Here is a 15,692-nt window from a genome sequence, read left to right as displayed (position 1 = left end):
TGCTAGGTCAATACCCCCAAGCCCCCTCCTCACCAAGCCAGTCCCTCACACCCAGAGGGGGCAGCCTGGGTCTTGCTGCCTTTGTCCCTGGGATACAGAATTGATGAAACCCTAAATGTTAACGATAAAGATTTTTGTACTTGAAGGAAGCTGCATTCCCTCATGGTCCTAGGAGCACAAAACCACAATAAAACCCTGTGGAATTTGAATTTCTCTCACAGGTGTCTGATAGGCAGGTGTCCCCGGAGAGACCAGTCTGGTGACACAGCAAATGCAGGTGGGGCTGCTGGCTACAGAGGGAGGCTGGGGCTCGGGAGGCTGGGGGTCAGGGAACACCCTAGGAGGGGTGATTTCAACAGAGACCAGAGGGTGAGAAGAGAGGAGCCCTGCAGATCTAGGCTGGGGTGGAGAGGCCGGAGAGGGGCCTGGACTCCCAGCACACTCACCCCAATACCACCGGGCACCCCAGCACACTCACCCCAATACCACCTGGTACCCCAGCACTGCCCACACCCCAACACCCCCCGGCACCCAGCACACTCACCCCAACACCCCCCACCACCCCAGCACTGCCCCCACCCCAACACCCCCTGGCATCCGGCACACTCACCCCAGCACTGCCCACGCCCCACACACTCCCCAGCTCCCATGGGCTGGGCACCGTTTCTCATTTCAGGCCTTATTATGTATTCACTTCCTCCAGAAAACCCCCGGCCTCAGGGCAGGGCACCCCTCATTTCCCTAGTGCCCTGTGAACCTCTGAAGTGGACGCCTGATGCAGCATCAGTTGATGAGCAAGAGGAGGGTTGTCAGCTATGCTGTCATCCCAGGCAGCAGCCACAAGAATGCAGGGGGACGAGAAGCAACTACAGGACCCAGAGTTCAGGGAACCCACAGTGTGGGGCCACGTGTGGTTGTGAGGATTGGAGACACAGGGCCCTGTGCAACCTGGGCCTGGAGCAAGACAAAGACAACAGCAGCAGATGCTGGAGCCCCAAGGCAGGAAGGACAGGACGGCCCCAAGGCAGGAAGGATGGCTCTGGACACTGCGGCTGTAACTTGCTTTATGTGTCCAGCGTCTCCGTGAGCATCCGGTGTCTCAGCTCAAGTCAACCCTGGCCAGACTCCAATAACAGACACAAGAACTGAGAAGGTGGCCCCAGTTACCAAAAGCCAGAGGACCCTATTAACATCCCCAAATCTCAAGCCAGATTGAAATCTGTCAGAGGAAATGAGGGTCCCAGCCTCCCCCGGCACAGGTGGAACAGAGTAGGCTGGGCCCAGCTAGAGCCTCGGCCTGGGCTGCTGCACCTGCGCGGCCCACAGACTGAGGAGGCGGTCGGCCTCCCTCCATCCCGACAGCAGAGCCCCATGCGTCGTGGAGTAAAACGTGCGATGTGTGGCTTCCCCCGCAAACAGGATCTGGAGCTGCGAAGAAGAACCAGGGTTAGAATGGGGATGCAATTCAGACAGCAGGGTCTGGGCAAAGAAACACAGGAAATGGCTCACAAGCATCCACCAAGAGGTGGGAAAACAGTTCACACACCTCCACCAACGGACGAGAAAAGGGCTCGTGTACCCACCAACAGCCAGGAAAACAGCTCACACACATCCACCAACGGGCAGGAAAACAGCTTACACACACCCACCAACGGGCGGGAAAACGGCTCACACGCACCCACCAACGGGCGGGAAAACGGCTCACACGCACCCACCAACGGGTGGGAAAACGGCTCACACGCACCCACCAATGAGCGGGAAAGGAAGCGACTGCACCCCGCGGCTCAGGTGTGAACAGCGTTTAGAGAAAACAAGGGGTGTAAACACTGAATAGTGATCTGGCCTCAACTCCTGGATCACATATGGGGATGGTGGGGGAGGGATCTGGGAGTCGGGTGGGCAGAGGAAGAAAGCTACAGCCTTATGTGATGTAATGAGAAGTCAATTAGTAACACCTGAAACTGGAAACTCAAGAAGCAACATTTCCAAGTAGGCTCACTGAAGAGAAATCATGAGCTGAGTGGAAAACTGAACACTGACTAAATATTGGATCATATCGAGGAATGATTATTAATTTTTAAGTGGGTAAATGGTATCATAGTTATATGGTTTTATTTTTATGTTTTCTGAGACAGAGTCTTGCTCTGACACCCAGGCTGGAGTCCAGTGGTGCAGTCATAGCTTACTCCAGCCTCAACTTCCTGGGCCCAAGCCTGAGCAGCTGGGACTGCAGGTGCATGCTACGATGCCTGGCTACTTGTGTGTGTGTGTCTGGGGACCGACTCTCACTATGTTGTCCAGGCTGGTCTCCAACTCTTGGCCTCAGCAAACCTCCTGCCTAGGCCTCCCAAGGCACTAGGATTACAGGTGTGAGCCACTGCCCTCAGCATCATAGTTAAGTATTTTACAAGGATGTCTTTTAGAGACAGGCACCAAAATATCCCCAGGTGAAACAATGTCCTGTGTGAGACATGCTTAATAAGAAAGGGTGGAGGTGGGCGGGGAGCAATCTTGGCTTAGGGGAAGCCTGGTGGGTACTCAAAGGTTCTCCCTACTTTTGTATGTTTGACATTTTGCACAGGAAACGTTTCTCAAAACGTGGTAGCAGAAACATGTTTTTAGAGATGCAGTAAACTTAGCGATCAGAATCAGCTGGGAGCACAGTCTGGGAAGGGCAAAAGGGGCTCCACCTGCCGTTTTGGTTTTATTTTCTTTTGTTAGCACTGCAGAATTCTCTGACTTTTTAAGCTATGTGTGTGTATAATTCTCACAAAAACAATACATTTAAAAATTATTCTTAGTTTCAAAAAGAACATGGCTTCCGAGTCTGCGGTCCCAGCCCACCCGTCACTGGCTGGTGCTTCTGCAGCGCCAAGACTCAGCGGGGGCCTCTGCAGCGGGACCCACGCCCCCCGACCGGGGCACGCCACATACCTGGGCGCCGGCGCCGTCTGCAGGGAGGGGCTGAGCCATCAGGTCCAGGTCGCCCCCAGTGCTGCCCACGGCCACGTAGCTGTAGGAGCCCCTGGTGTACGGGGCGCTGTGCCAGCGAGATCGCAGGACGCTCTTGGGCGCGGGGAGCCGTGGGTTTCCTGAGCCAGACACTGCATGTTAATCGAGAACTCTCACCCACAGGTCTGCAACTCTTTTTGTCATTTTTAAAGATTGAGCAGTTTAACGTGAAAGATGCTACGCAGGAAGAAAACTGAGCAGCAGAGTGCGTCAGGAGAGGTTCTTCCTGCCGCCTCTGACCCGAGAGCAGCGGGCCAGGACCTGGGGGCCGTGAAGGCAGCAGCTACTGTTTCCGAGCCTTGGGTTCCTCCTCTGTAAAAATCTGATCAAGGACAACCGCATTTATTTTGGTGGCAGAAGTAGGAAGTGTTTGCAAAGTCATTTCACTTCCTCGGAGGTAAGAACTGTTACTGACCCCGCTAACGTGAGGAAGGATGGTCCCTAGAGATGTACAGAGTCAGCCGAATTTAGTTTTTCTCTGTTCTGCAAAGTCTAGTTTCTGTTTAGAGATCAACCAGTAACGAGCAGAGGCAGGAACCGGCATGTGTGGTGAGTACCTGTCACTCTCCGGAGCACCTGGGTGAGACACAGAAGTACTTCTTCATCCGACAGAGTCTCCATGAACTCAGACTCAAGCCCGGCAATGAACCCACAGAGAACGTGGACAGACCTGCATGGAGAAAGAGAGCCCTGGGATGACCAGACCTGCATGGAGAAAGAGAGCCCTGGGATGACGGCGTCCAGCCCAGCTCTCCGCCCGCGTCTCTCAGCAAGGAACCACTGATGGAGCAGGGGCCCCAGGGGCACAAAGAGCCATCCCCGCAGAGTGTGGGCGGCAAAGTCCTGGGCATCCGAAGACCCTGCCAGGGACCCTCAAGATCACAGCCATCTTCAGACGCTAAGACAGCATTTGCTGTTTCCACCACACCGACATTTGCACCTGAGCAAGAGCCAGGGCCGGTAAACCGTTCCTTAGCAGAATCAGGCAGCAACAGGACCCACATGCACCTACAGGCGTTCCTACCACCGCACACGCGGGTTACAAAATGCTCCTTTTTGCAGCCGTAAAAGAACGAGATCATGTCCTTTGCAGGGACATGGATGGAGCTGGAGGCCATTATCCTTAGCAAACTAACACAGGAACAGAAAAGCAGATAGCACATGCTTTCCCTTTCAAGTGGGAGCTAAATGATGAGAACACACACTGGGGCCTATGGGAGGGTGGAGGATGGGAGGAGGGAGAGGAGCAGGAAAAATAACTAATGGGTACTAGGTTTAATTCCTGGGTGATGAACTAATCTGTACAAGCCCCCATGATACACGGTTAGCTATATAACAAACCTGCACGTGTACCCCTGCCTCTGAATATAAAAGTTAAAATATATATATTAAAAAATAAATAAAAATGCTGCTTTCACTTGAGAATGTCCTTGATCAAAGGCAGTAAAAGTTACTAATTTTATTAAATCTTGACCCTCGAGTTCATGTCTTTTTAATAATCTGCGTGGAGGGCCAGGCACGGTGGCTCAGGCCTGTAATCCCAGCACTTTGCGAGGCCGAGGCACGCGGATCACGAGGTCAGGAGTTCGAGACCAACCTGACGGGGTGAAACCCCGTCTCTAAGAAAAATACAAAAATTAGCCGGGCGTGGTGGCGGGCGCCTGTAGTCCCAGCTACTCGGCAAGCTGAGGCAGGAGAATGGCATGAACCCGGGAGGTGGAGGTTGCGGTGAGCCAAGATCACACCACCGCACTCCAGCCTGGGCGACAGAGTGAGACTCCGTCTCAAAAAATAATAATAATCTGCATAGAGAAGCGGGATCCGCGTAGAACACTCCTGCTGCGTGTGGTGCACGGTGGCCGTGGAGGACTCGCCCTGCACAAGCTCATTCCAGGCGGGGCTGGCACGTCTTTCACAGACAGGCTCAGAACTCAGGAGAGCACCGGACAAACCACGGCTGGTATTTGGCGACATTTTCTTGAAAATGAGCAAAGTGTCTCTATCACAGGAAAACAACTAACAAATAGTATTTATAGACAATGACAAAGTTTAAGCTCTCAAGCAAAAACTGCAATTTTAGAAAAGCTTGTTTCTGCCACCAACAGCATAACAGCTTCCCAATCCTGACTTTTCTGAGATCAGTGGTATGTTAATAAATTTGATTTTTTATATTGTATAATGAAATGTATCAACATTTGGAAGACTACATGAACCAATATATATATTTTTTCTAAGACATGGCCTCGCTCTGTTGCCCAGGCTGGATGGAGTTCAGTGGCTTGATCACAGCTCACTGCAACCTCCGCCTCCTGGGCTCAAGCAATCCTCCCACCTCAGCCTCCCAGTAGCTGGGACCACAGGCACACACCACCACATCTGGCTAGCTTTTTGTATTTTTGGTAGAGACTGGGTCTCGCTTTGTTGCCCAGGCTGGTCTCAAACTCCTGAGTTCAAGCCATCTGCACACCTTGGCCTCCCAAAGTGCTGGAATTACTGGCATGAGCCACCAAGCCCAGCCTAGTATTTTCCAGTGACTAAAGTCATGGATAGGTAAAAGATCCATTTAAAGTGCAAGACAGACAAATAGATTTCAGTGTCACAGAAGACAAAAAATTCACTGGTGTGCTCTCCGATTTCATATTTGGCCAACCTTTAAGGAACTACTACTACTTCTTGTCTTTTGATGTAGTATCAAAGAATACCCACAATCATTTCAAAAGCTATTTAAATATCACTCCTTTGGCCGGGAGCGGTAGCTCATGCCTGTAATCCCAGTACTTTGGGAGGCCAAGGTGGGCAGATCACTTGAGGTCAGGAGTTCGAGACCAGCCTGACCAACATGGAGAAACCCCGTCTCTGCTAAAAATACTAAATTAGCCAGGTGTGGTGGTGGGCGCCTGTAATCCCAGCTACTCGGGAGGCTGAAGCAGGAGAATCGCTTGAACCCGGGAGGCGGCGTTTGCGGTGAGCCGAGATCAAGCTATTACACTCCAGCCTGGGCGACAAAAACGAAACTCCGTCTCATAAATAAATAAATATCACTCCTTCTTCCAACCACATATCCATGTAGATCCACATTTTCTTCCTATGTTTCAACCAAAATGAAACATCACCACAGAATGAATGCAGAGGAGGCCTGAGAACCCAGATGTCTTCTATTAAGTGTAACACTAAAGAGTTTTGCAGAAAAGGCCGGGCCTGTTGGCTCACACCTGTAATCCCAGCACTTTGGGAGGCCGAGGTGGGCGGATCACTTGAGGCCAGGAGTTCGAGACCAGCCTGGCCAACATGGCAAAACCCTGTCTCTACCAAAACTACAAAAATTAGCTGGGCATGGTGGCACACACCTATAATCCCAGCTACTCGGGAGGCTGAGGCAGGAGAATCGCTTGAACCCAGGAGGCAGAGGTTGCAGTGAGCTGAGATCATTCCATGCATTCCAGCCTGGGTGACAGGGAGACCTTGTCTCAAAAAAAAAAAAAAAGTTTTGCAGAAAAGACAAAACTGCTGCCACCCTTCATTAAATTTTAAGAAAATATTCATTTAAAAATGTTATTTATGCTAACATAGAATAGGTTTGTTACTATCATCTCAAATAATTTAATTTATCATGTGATGGCTGGGCACAGTGGCTCACGCCTGTAATCCCAGCACTTTGGGAGGCCGGCGGGCGATTCATTTGGTCGGGAGATCGAGACCATCCTGGCTAACACGGTGAAACCCCGTCTCTACTAAAAATACAAAAAATTAGCTGGGCATGGTGGTGGGTGCCTGTAGTTCCAGCTACTGGGGAGGCTGAGGCAGGAGAATGGCGTGAACCCAGGAGGCGGAGCTTGCAGTGAGCTGAGATCGCACCACTGCACTCCAGCCTGGGGGACAGGGTGAGACTCCATCTCAAAAAATATATATATTTTATTTATCATGGGGTAAATTTACAGATGTGACTCACATAAACAAAAGCTCTTTGAGATCCCCAACCCTTTGCAGATATATAAAAGGATGGGACAGCTACCACCCCGTGCCACAGGGTCCCACCAAGGCACTCAGGGTCCCACTGATGTCCTAAGCAAGAGAGCACAGGAGATGGGGCTGGGCCTGGAGCAGGTGGCTCTACACACAGTCACCCACCCGACTGCCCACCAGCAACCCAGGCCTATCTCAACACCTGGAATGCCAGTTTTCTTTCTTTTTTTTTTTAGACAGAGTTTTGCTCTTGTTGCCAAGGCTGGAGTGCAGTGGCACAATCTCAGCTCACTGCAACCTCTGCCTCCCAGGTTCAAGCGATTGTCCTGCCTCAGCCTCCTGAGTAACTGTGATTACAGGTGCCTGCCACCACACCGGCTAATTTTTTGTATTTTTAGTAGAGACGGGGTTTCATCATGTTGGCCAGGCTGGTCTCAAACTCCTGACCTCAGGTGATCCACCTGCCTCAGCCTCCCAAAGTGCAGGGATTACAGACGTGAGCCACCGCGCCTGGCCAAAATGCCAGTTTTCTCTTCAGTGTGAAGGAGACACACAGGCTTCCCCCGTCACAGGTGCAGAGCTGGTCTGCAGCCTGTAGCCTCCTGCTCCCAGTGGATGGCAACTATGAACCATCTGGCAGGCATGCCCTACATCCCACCCCATTCCAGGTCTTTCAGAACAAGAACTCGGTGCCCTCTCCTGCGGCATCTCTCAGTGGAAATGTGGAATTATATCTGCCATCTGACTACATCAGGCTGTCTTTGTGTTTTAATCTTGCTGGAAAACTCAGTCCCTCCATCCCCACATCACTCATCGGATTATCTCCTGAATGGCCACGTGGTCTAGATATGCTGTTTCTAAGCGGGCCAGCCCATACAAGTGAGCCTTTCCTCTGTGGGTCTCCCATTCCATTACTTCTAGGAATGTTTCCTTCAATTATTTCATCCCGTTTAAGTATTGTCTCCCCAGGTATGGGCAGATGGTGTTTCGAAGTTCTTCTGTATCTACAAGCCCCAGCTCCCTGCAACATTCCAGTAAACACGTTCCCACTGACTGAAGAATGAGCCTGCCTGCAAGTCCACAGACACATTCTGGGCCCTGAGGGACGCTGACAACCCGCATACAGCAGGCCGCCATCTGTCCCCGCAGGGGTCAGGCCCAGGTGCAGCCAGCACCTGGGCCGGGGTGGGGCACTCATGGGATCCCTACCCATTAAACCCCCTAGAAATGCCCTGCCGTGAACGGACACGCTGCTGCGTCCTCCATCAGATGAAGGCCTAGGAGCCAGCCACTCGCGGAACTTCTCAGGGAGCAAACATACGCAAAAGCAGGCAGGACCACAAAACCAATGAGCTTCTGGAACCAGGCGTCCTGTAGTGCGGGGGCAGCATCCTCCAGGGGCGACGTGTCCTCCCACACCAGCTGGATCAGCTGGCAGTCTGGCTCCCAGAAGGGCTCCTCAAACTCCAGGAAGATTTTGTTGTTGGTGCCAAAGCCTATCTTCCTGATTGCTTCTGCCTTCTCAGCCGGCAGGGGAGGGTCAAAGAAGGTGTCCAGATGTTCCTTGAGAAAACCTGGAATTCAGAATTGGACCCTTCTTACATCACATAAAGCCCTCCATGGAAGTCCTGTCTGTCCAGACCTTGGATCCCGCAATTTCCCCTGCTGGAGTTTATCCTACAGACACATTCACACAAGCAGTTTTACCTCTTTGTCCTTGTTTTTGAGGTAGGGTCTTGCTCTGTTGCCCAGGCTAGAGTGCATGCAGCACCCTGATGAGGGCTCACTGCAGCCTTGACCTCCCCGGCTCAAGCAATTTTCCCATATCTTGTGAGCCTCCGTCCCCACCTTTCACATAAGTGTTTTTTGTTTTTTGGGTCTTCTTTTTTTTTTTTTTTTTTGAGATGGATTCTCACTCTGTCACCCAAGCTGGAATGCAACGATGCCATCTCGGCTCACTGCAACCTCCACCTCCCAGGTTCTAGCGACTCTCCTGCCTCAGCTTCCCAAGTAGCTGGGATTACAGGCACCCACCACCACGCCCAGCTAATTTTTCTATTTTTAGTAGAGATAGGGTCTCACCATGTTGGTTAGGCTGGTCTTGAACTCCTGACCTCAGAGGTGATCCACCCGCCTCAGCCTCCCGAAGTGCTGGGATTACAGGCGTGAGCCTCCGTTCCCCACCTTTCACACAAGTGTTTTTTGTATTTTGTTTTTTGGGTCTTCTTTTTTTTTTTTTTTTTTTTTTGAGATGGATTCTCACTCTGTCACCCAAGCTGGAATGCAACGATGCCATCTCGGCTCACTGCAACCTCCACCTCCCAGGTTCTAGCAACTCTCCTGCCTCAGCTTCCCAAGTAGCTGGGATTACAGGCACCCACCACCACGCCCAGCTAATTTTTCTATTTTTAGTAGAGATGGGGTCTCGCCATGTTGGTTAGGCTGGTCTTGAACTCCTGACCTCAGAGGTGATCCACCCGCCTCAGCCTCCCGAAGTGCTGGGATTACAGGCGTGAGCCTCCGTTCCCCACCTTTCACACAAGTGTTTTTTGTTTTTTGTTTTTTGGGTCTTTTTTTTTTTTTTTTTTTTGAGATGGATTCTCACTCTGTCACCCAAGCTGGAATGCAACGATGCCATCTCGGCTCACTGCAACCTCCACCTCCCAGGTTCTAGCGACTCTCCTGCCTCAGCTTCCCAAGTAGCTGGGATTACAGGCACCCACCACCACGCCCAGCTAATTTTTCTATTTTTAGTAGAGATGGGGTCTCGCCATGTTGGTTAGGCTGGTCTTGAACTCCTGACCTCAGAGGTGATCCACCCGCCTCAGCCTCCCGAAGTGCTGGGATTACAGGCATGAGCCACCCTGCTTGGCCAACACAAGTATTTTTAAGTGCACATGTAAAACTGCATGAAATAGAAAAAGCGAAGACCACCTAAATTTCCATCTATGCTTATGAAACAATGACAAGAAAACACTGCGTGGCAAATTAACTGGCTCCTTTTTTTTTTTTTTTTTGAGACGGAGTTTCACTCTGGTCACCCAGGCTGGAGTGCAATGGCACAATCTCAGCTCACTGCAACCTCCGCCTCCTGGGTTCAAACAATTCTCCAGCCTCAGCCTCCTGAGTAGCTGGGACTACAGGCACCCAACGGCTAATTTTTGTGAACTGGCTCCTTATAAACAAAATGCTCACAGTTGTAACAATGTATCTACTGACAATGTCCCCGGTGATCAGCACTTAGCAGGCCCTGCAAGCACTTACTCCAAACATGAATGAACAAAGCCACTGGAGTGAAACAAAAAAGACCACTGTAGATCTATGTGTGCTGATTTGGAAACACTGACAAGTTCTATTAAGAAAAAAAACAAAAACAGGCAAACTGAGCAACAGATTTTTGGTTTTGTTTTTTTTTTTAAGACAGAGTCTCACTCTGTCACACAGGCTGGAGTGCAATGGCACCATTTCGGCTCACTACAACCTCCACCTCCCCTGTTCAAGCAATTCTCCTGCCTCAGCCTCCCAAGTAGCTGGGATTACAGGTGCCTGCCACCATGCCCAGCTAATTTTTGGATTTTTAGTAGAGACAGGGTTTCACCATGTTGACCAGGCTGGTCTCGAACTCCTGACCTCAGGTGATCCACCTGCCTCGGCTTCCCAAAGGCCTGGGATTACAGGCGTGAGCCACCGCGCCCAGCCGGCAGCAGATGTTCATGTGTGGACGATGACTGCATCTCTGGGAAACAGCAATGGGGTCTGAGTGCTCATCCCTGTTCCTGGGAGGGCACAGCCACCCCTTGGAGACAGGAGTTAGGGCTGCGGAGGCTCTTGCTTTTCATCACACACCCATCAATCACACCTAGATTTCCAAGTGAGTGCTGGCACTCACTAGCTTTGTGAACTTGGGCAATTAAGTGACTTCTCTCTACTTGCCTAGATGTTCAAATCTGTCATATGGGGGACGGTGACAGACACCTCCCAAGGCTGCCTGAGTCAATGAGATAACTCAGGCACAGACCCACAGCAGCGTGAAACCCATGTGAAGCAAATGTCCAGTTGACAGCAATTATCCTAGTAACTCTGTTTTCAACCATCTCCACCTTTTATAAAACAGCTTCAAACCACCTCTACTCAAGGACAGATCTAAAGCACCAGATCTAGAATTAAACAGAATTATACACATGCCTCCTTCAACAGGTCACCCCAGGCCTGACCTTGAGACCAGGCTTTTCATGCCTTTTCCTGTCTCCAGCAAAGTGCGGCGTGGTTAATCTCCAAGGCCGTCCCAACCCTAACCGTTACCTCCAAGTGAGCAGGATGCATACTTACTCGTGTTTTTTCTTACAGTGAAACCCTTAATTCCAAAGCATGCAATTGCTACAAAACATAACAGAATCATTCCTTCCACCTATCTGGAACTTACTAGAATGAAAATGTGAGCTTCGTACACAAGCAAACACCCCAGAGCCAACTGAGGCAGGATAAGGGCAGAGGCAGGGGCACTTGGGATGGGGGTTTGGGCTGAAAACCTGACCTACCTAAGGGCACGGTGACAATGACGTGGTGCGCCGGGAACCGGTCTCCATCCTCACACTCTACAGACACTGGAAAGGTCTCCCCGGGAAAGGCTGCCTCCTGGAAGGACCCGTTCCAGTGGATGGTCTTCACAGGCTTCTCAAAAACTACGGTGTCCTCTGGCAGGGAGGCCATCATGCAGTTTGTGAGCCCTTGGTAGCCCCTAGGAAGACGGAAGCGCTGGTTTTGTAGAGGCCTAGTCCCTGGAAGGGCAGGACTGGTGGAAATACGTGGTACGAGTTCCCACCCGCATCAAAGGTAGCTGCGGGGAGCTCTCCATTGCTCAGGGCCAGCATGGAGGGCAGCTCCACTCTGTGGTTTTCCACCTCAAGGATGCTCATACCTGCCCTCCAGGCTGTAAGGGAGGGTTCAGTGGGCACAGAGCTCTCAAGTCAATCTGCCGGAACCAGGGCTTCCTCCTTACCACCACAGAGTTCCTGACTCACAAATGTCCATTGCCTGGCCAGGAGCCTTGGGGCCAACACCAGGGGTGACGGGACAGCCCGAGGAGGGTCTCACCTGCACCTGGTACCTGGCAGCCACCCTGCCACAGGGAGAGGGCCTGTGTGGCCCTCTCTGCAGTCGAAGCCCCTCATAAATACAGGAGCAAGAGAAGTCTTTCCTTCTTCTTCTTTTTTTTTCCTTTGAGATGGAGTCTCACTCTGTCGCCCAGGTTGGAGTGCAATGGAGCAGTCTTGACTCACTGCAACCTCCACCTCCCAGGTTCAAGCAATTCTCCTGCCTCAGCCTCCCGAGTAGCTGGGATTACAGGCACGCACCACCACGCCCGGCTAATTTTTGTATTTTTGGTAGAGATGGGGTTTCACCATGTTGGCCAGGGTGTTCTTGAACTCCTGACCTCATGATCCACCTGCCTCAGCCTCCCAAAGTGCTGGGATTACAGGCGTGAGCCACCGCGCCCAGCCTTACCTTTCCTTCTTTTAAACACTCTCTCTCAGAAATAATTTTTTTGGCTTAAATGAGCAAAACTAGGGAAAGAAGCAACCAGTCTGTCTGAATGGGGAGGACAAATGGTCTCCTGTCCCTCCCATACCCAAGCAAGAGCGGAGCCCGGCCAGCCCTGGGGCCCTGGGGAGCCTGGTGGGAGGACTGGCGGGGCAGGGGCTCAGGCACGCACTTAGAAAAGGTGCAGTCCAGCCCCGGCAGCACGGTGTACTCCCCAAAGGGTGCAAGGGCCACCAGGTCCATGCTGTGGGTGCCGCTCACACAGCATTCCAGGTTGAAGAAGGAGTTCAGGATGGCCAGCTTCAGCTTCCTGGTCTCCTCATCCTCTGTCCAGCCGGCCACGTGCTGGCCAATCTCCTTCTTAAGGTACTCTCCAACGCTGGGCACCGGGGTCTCTGCAGCGTGCAGGAACTCCCGGGTCTGGTCTATCAGGCCGTAGAACAGAGTCGCCATCTCCGCCACCAGCTGGAGGCTCACGCGGGCCCCGGAGCTGGCGTAGCTCACGGAGGGCAGGCCCACGTGACCCCCGGTCTCCACCAGCTGGTTCTCCTCCGACAGCTCCTTCTCCCCCAGCAGCCCGTACTCAGCAGCCAGCTGGAAGATGGGGTTACCCCGGGAGGGCCCATGGATCCAGTGCGCGCCCACCTCCACCACGCCACCTGCGAGGGGACAGCAGATGCCACCTGGAGGTCCCTTTCCCAGAACGGTCACCCCGAGCACTTCTCCTGGGCCACGCCCACCTGGCCTTCCCAAGGAGGATGTAACCACACTGTCCCCAAGGGCCCTGTGGTCCCCAAGGGCAGGGCCCTGTCAGACCCAGTTTAAGGGGAGCACCTGGGCAGGAGGGCACTTGTCGGGCGGTGTGGACCAGAGGGAGGGGTGCAGGGTGGGCGTACCCCGGGGCTGGGGGGGCCCCCGTGGGGCAGAACCAGGGCGGCCTTGTGGAGCCGTAGGTAGCCTTCCCTGACCGGCGCCCTCCTGACTAACTCTGAGCCCTGAGTTTCTGGGCGGTGAACTCTGGCGGATTAAGCGAGCCGGGATTCCCTCGGCGAGCCCGGTGAGGCGGCCGGGCCGGTCAGCTGCGCGCAGGGCAGGTGGGGGCCGGCGAGTTCGGGCGCAGCCGGTTGGGTTCCGGGAGGGGCTCCGGGAGGGGCTCCGGGAGGGGCGGTTACCGAAGCTGCGCTCCGAGCGGATGCGGCCCCCGGCGCGGGCCGTGGCCTCCAGGACCCGCAGGTGCGGGAAGGCGGAGTGGCCGCAGAGCCTCTGCGCCGCGCCCAGCCCCGCGATGCCGCCGCCCACCACCAGCACCCGGGGTCCGCCCGGGGCCTCCCCGACGCTGCCGGTCGACTCCATCGCGCGGTCCGGGCAGTCCGAGGGCTTCCGAGTAGCCGGGAGGTCTGGAGCTCTCAGAGGAGGCCGGAGGCGGAGCGAGGGGGCGGGGAAGAGCGGAGAAGGGCGGGGAAGGGGCCGGACCTGGCCGGGCCCTACAGTGCGCCTCGGCCTCCGCGAGCCCCCGGACTGGGATCGGGTATCAGAGGGAAGCACCCCGCGTGGGAGGGCCCGCGAGCCCGCGAGGACAGGCGTCAGGAAGCGTCTCGCGCTGCCGGGCGGTGCGCGCGAGCGTCCCCACGGTGGGAGAAGCCGGCCGGCCGGGCGGGCCAGTGTCTCCTCCAAGGGAGACGAGGGCACAGCGAGCGCTTCCCCCAGGGACCCGCGTCGAGTGCGAGGGCGCAGTGGGTCTGGGGGTGCCACGGTGTCAGGGGTGGGACCTGGGAGAGCTTAACGCGTCCGGAAGGGGCTGTGAAAGCCTCCAGCATCGCCAGCGAGCCGTCAGTTCGCGTGTGCGCGCGCCTGCGTGTGCGTGTGTGGTCACAGGTCTGCAGGGACACAGGACCAAAGTACAAAGTACACTCTCAAAGTACAAAGTTCAGAAGCCGAGGGCAAGTGCAGAAACGTCTCTCGCCTGGGGAAGTTAGGCGCACACCCAGGCACGCCTGTATTTCTGGAGAATTCCCCCCCCCCGTGCAGGCGGCTGCGTTTTCTACTGCATCGCAATCCGCGGGGGTTGAAAACGCTCCTGCCCTGTTTGCAGGCGCGTCCCCGCCTCCTGAGCCCCTGTCCTCTGCGGAGGGGCCGCGCGCTCCAGTTTGCCAGTGTGAGCTTTACCCTTCGCTCTCGGCGTGGGCCTCCTGAGCCGTGTCTTACTTTCCTTTGATTCCTTCTCGTCCCAGCTGGAGAAAAGGCTCCCGGGAGGGTGACCTGGTGTCGCTGGATTCCACTCCCCATCACTCCCTAGCCAACCCCGCGAGCTGAGCTCCAGGCAGGGAGAGGGGCGGGTGCCTGGGCGGTGGCGGGCAGGGGTCGAGCGTCCTCTGTCCGTCAGGGGCCCCCAGCGCCAGGAGGCGACGCCGGATGCAGTGGCCATCTCCTCCTGCCTCCAGGCCATGGGGAACCCATAGCGGATCCCGGGTCAGCAGGGCCAGCTCTCCACCAAGCTGACCCACCCGACATGCCAGGACTAAGAAAAGAAGGGCTGCCCCACCCCCATAGTCAGATGGCAGGTGTTTGGGGTGCAGCCCCCGCCACTAGTGTCACCTGTTCTGCCTGAGCAGGTCTCTCTCTTACTCCCTGCTCTTGGGCCTGAAGCAGAGCCGCTGGCTCAGTGGGGCGCTCCATTCTGAGGTCCCTGGCATGCACCACGGAAGCCCAGCGGGACCACCCACCCACCTGCCCCAGCTCCCCAGCGGAGGTCCTGAGATGGCAGATTAAATACTCTGGGGTCCTGAATTCCACAGATGAACTGGGTCCCCCACGGGTATGGCCAAGGGGACGGCCCACTCCCTAGTGGCTCTGTGTGAAATCGAGCTGCCGCTGCTCTGGCTGCAGGGCCCAGGTCACTGCCCAGGCACAGGAGCACATCACCCTGTGCACAGGCTGGGTGGGCACAACTGTGAGGGATGCCACCCCATGCCTCAGGCCTCCTGCACAGGCGTGGGCCTCGCCACTTTGGGTGGACAGGCTACTTTGGCCCCTCAGCCTCTGGGGACTGCTGCCCTGTTTTCAGCACAGTGTCAGACACCATCTGGTCAGCCAGCTCCTCCAGCCCCGAGACTCCCCTGTGTCCTCATTCTCCTGGGCCGTTACTGTCGGCCAGGGCCCAGCCTTTGCTGGAAGGC

The 15,692-nt window shown here is 54.6% G+C and overlaps 1 protein-coding gene across 3 annotated transcripts; it reads right to left on the bottom strand.

Moving 5' to 3' along the window:
- Window positions 1–1,047: 1,047 nt before the first annotated feature.
- On the bottom strand, window positions 1,048–14,146 carry PAOX (polyamine oxidase). Of its 3 annotated transcripts, none has more exons than XM_054435130.2 (7): window positions 13,413–14,138; window positions 12,689–13,175; window positions 11,514–11,713; window positions 8,297–8,549; window positions 3,570–3,682; window positions 2,935–3,092; window positions 1,048–1,428 (listed from the first exon to the last, which is right to left on the bottom strand). In XM_054435130.2, exons 1-7 carry the CDS (start codon window positions 13,867–13,869, stop codon window positions 1,285–1,287), a joined length of 1,812 nt encoding a protein of 603 aa, XP_054291105.1. In that variant the 5' UTR covers window positions 13,870–14,138; the 3' UTR covers window positions 1,048–1,284. The 3 variants fall into 3 exon arrangements, with proteins under 3 accessions (XP_054291105.1, XP_054291106.1, XP_054291107.1); XM_054435131.2 differs by having other exon boundaries at window positions 13,689–14,132; XM_054435132.1 differs by lacking the exons at window positions 1,048–1,428; window positions 2,935–3,092; window positions 8,297–8,549 and having other exon boundaries at window positions 3,573–3,682; window positions 13,689–14,146.
- Window positions 14,147–15,692: the final 1,546 nt, after the last annotated feature.

The sequence above is a fragment of the Pongo pygmaeus genome, chromosome 8, assembly GCF_028885625.2.
Source record: "Pongo pygmaeus isolate AG05252 chromosome 8, NHGRI_mPonPyg2-v2.0_pri, whole genome shotgun sequence".
In the NCBI taxonomy this organism is placed as follows: Eukaryota; Metazoa; Chordata; class Mammalia; order Primates; family Hominidae; genus Pongo; species Pongo pygmaeus.
This window is presented reverse-complemented; position numbering and strand designations above follow the sequence as displayed.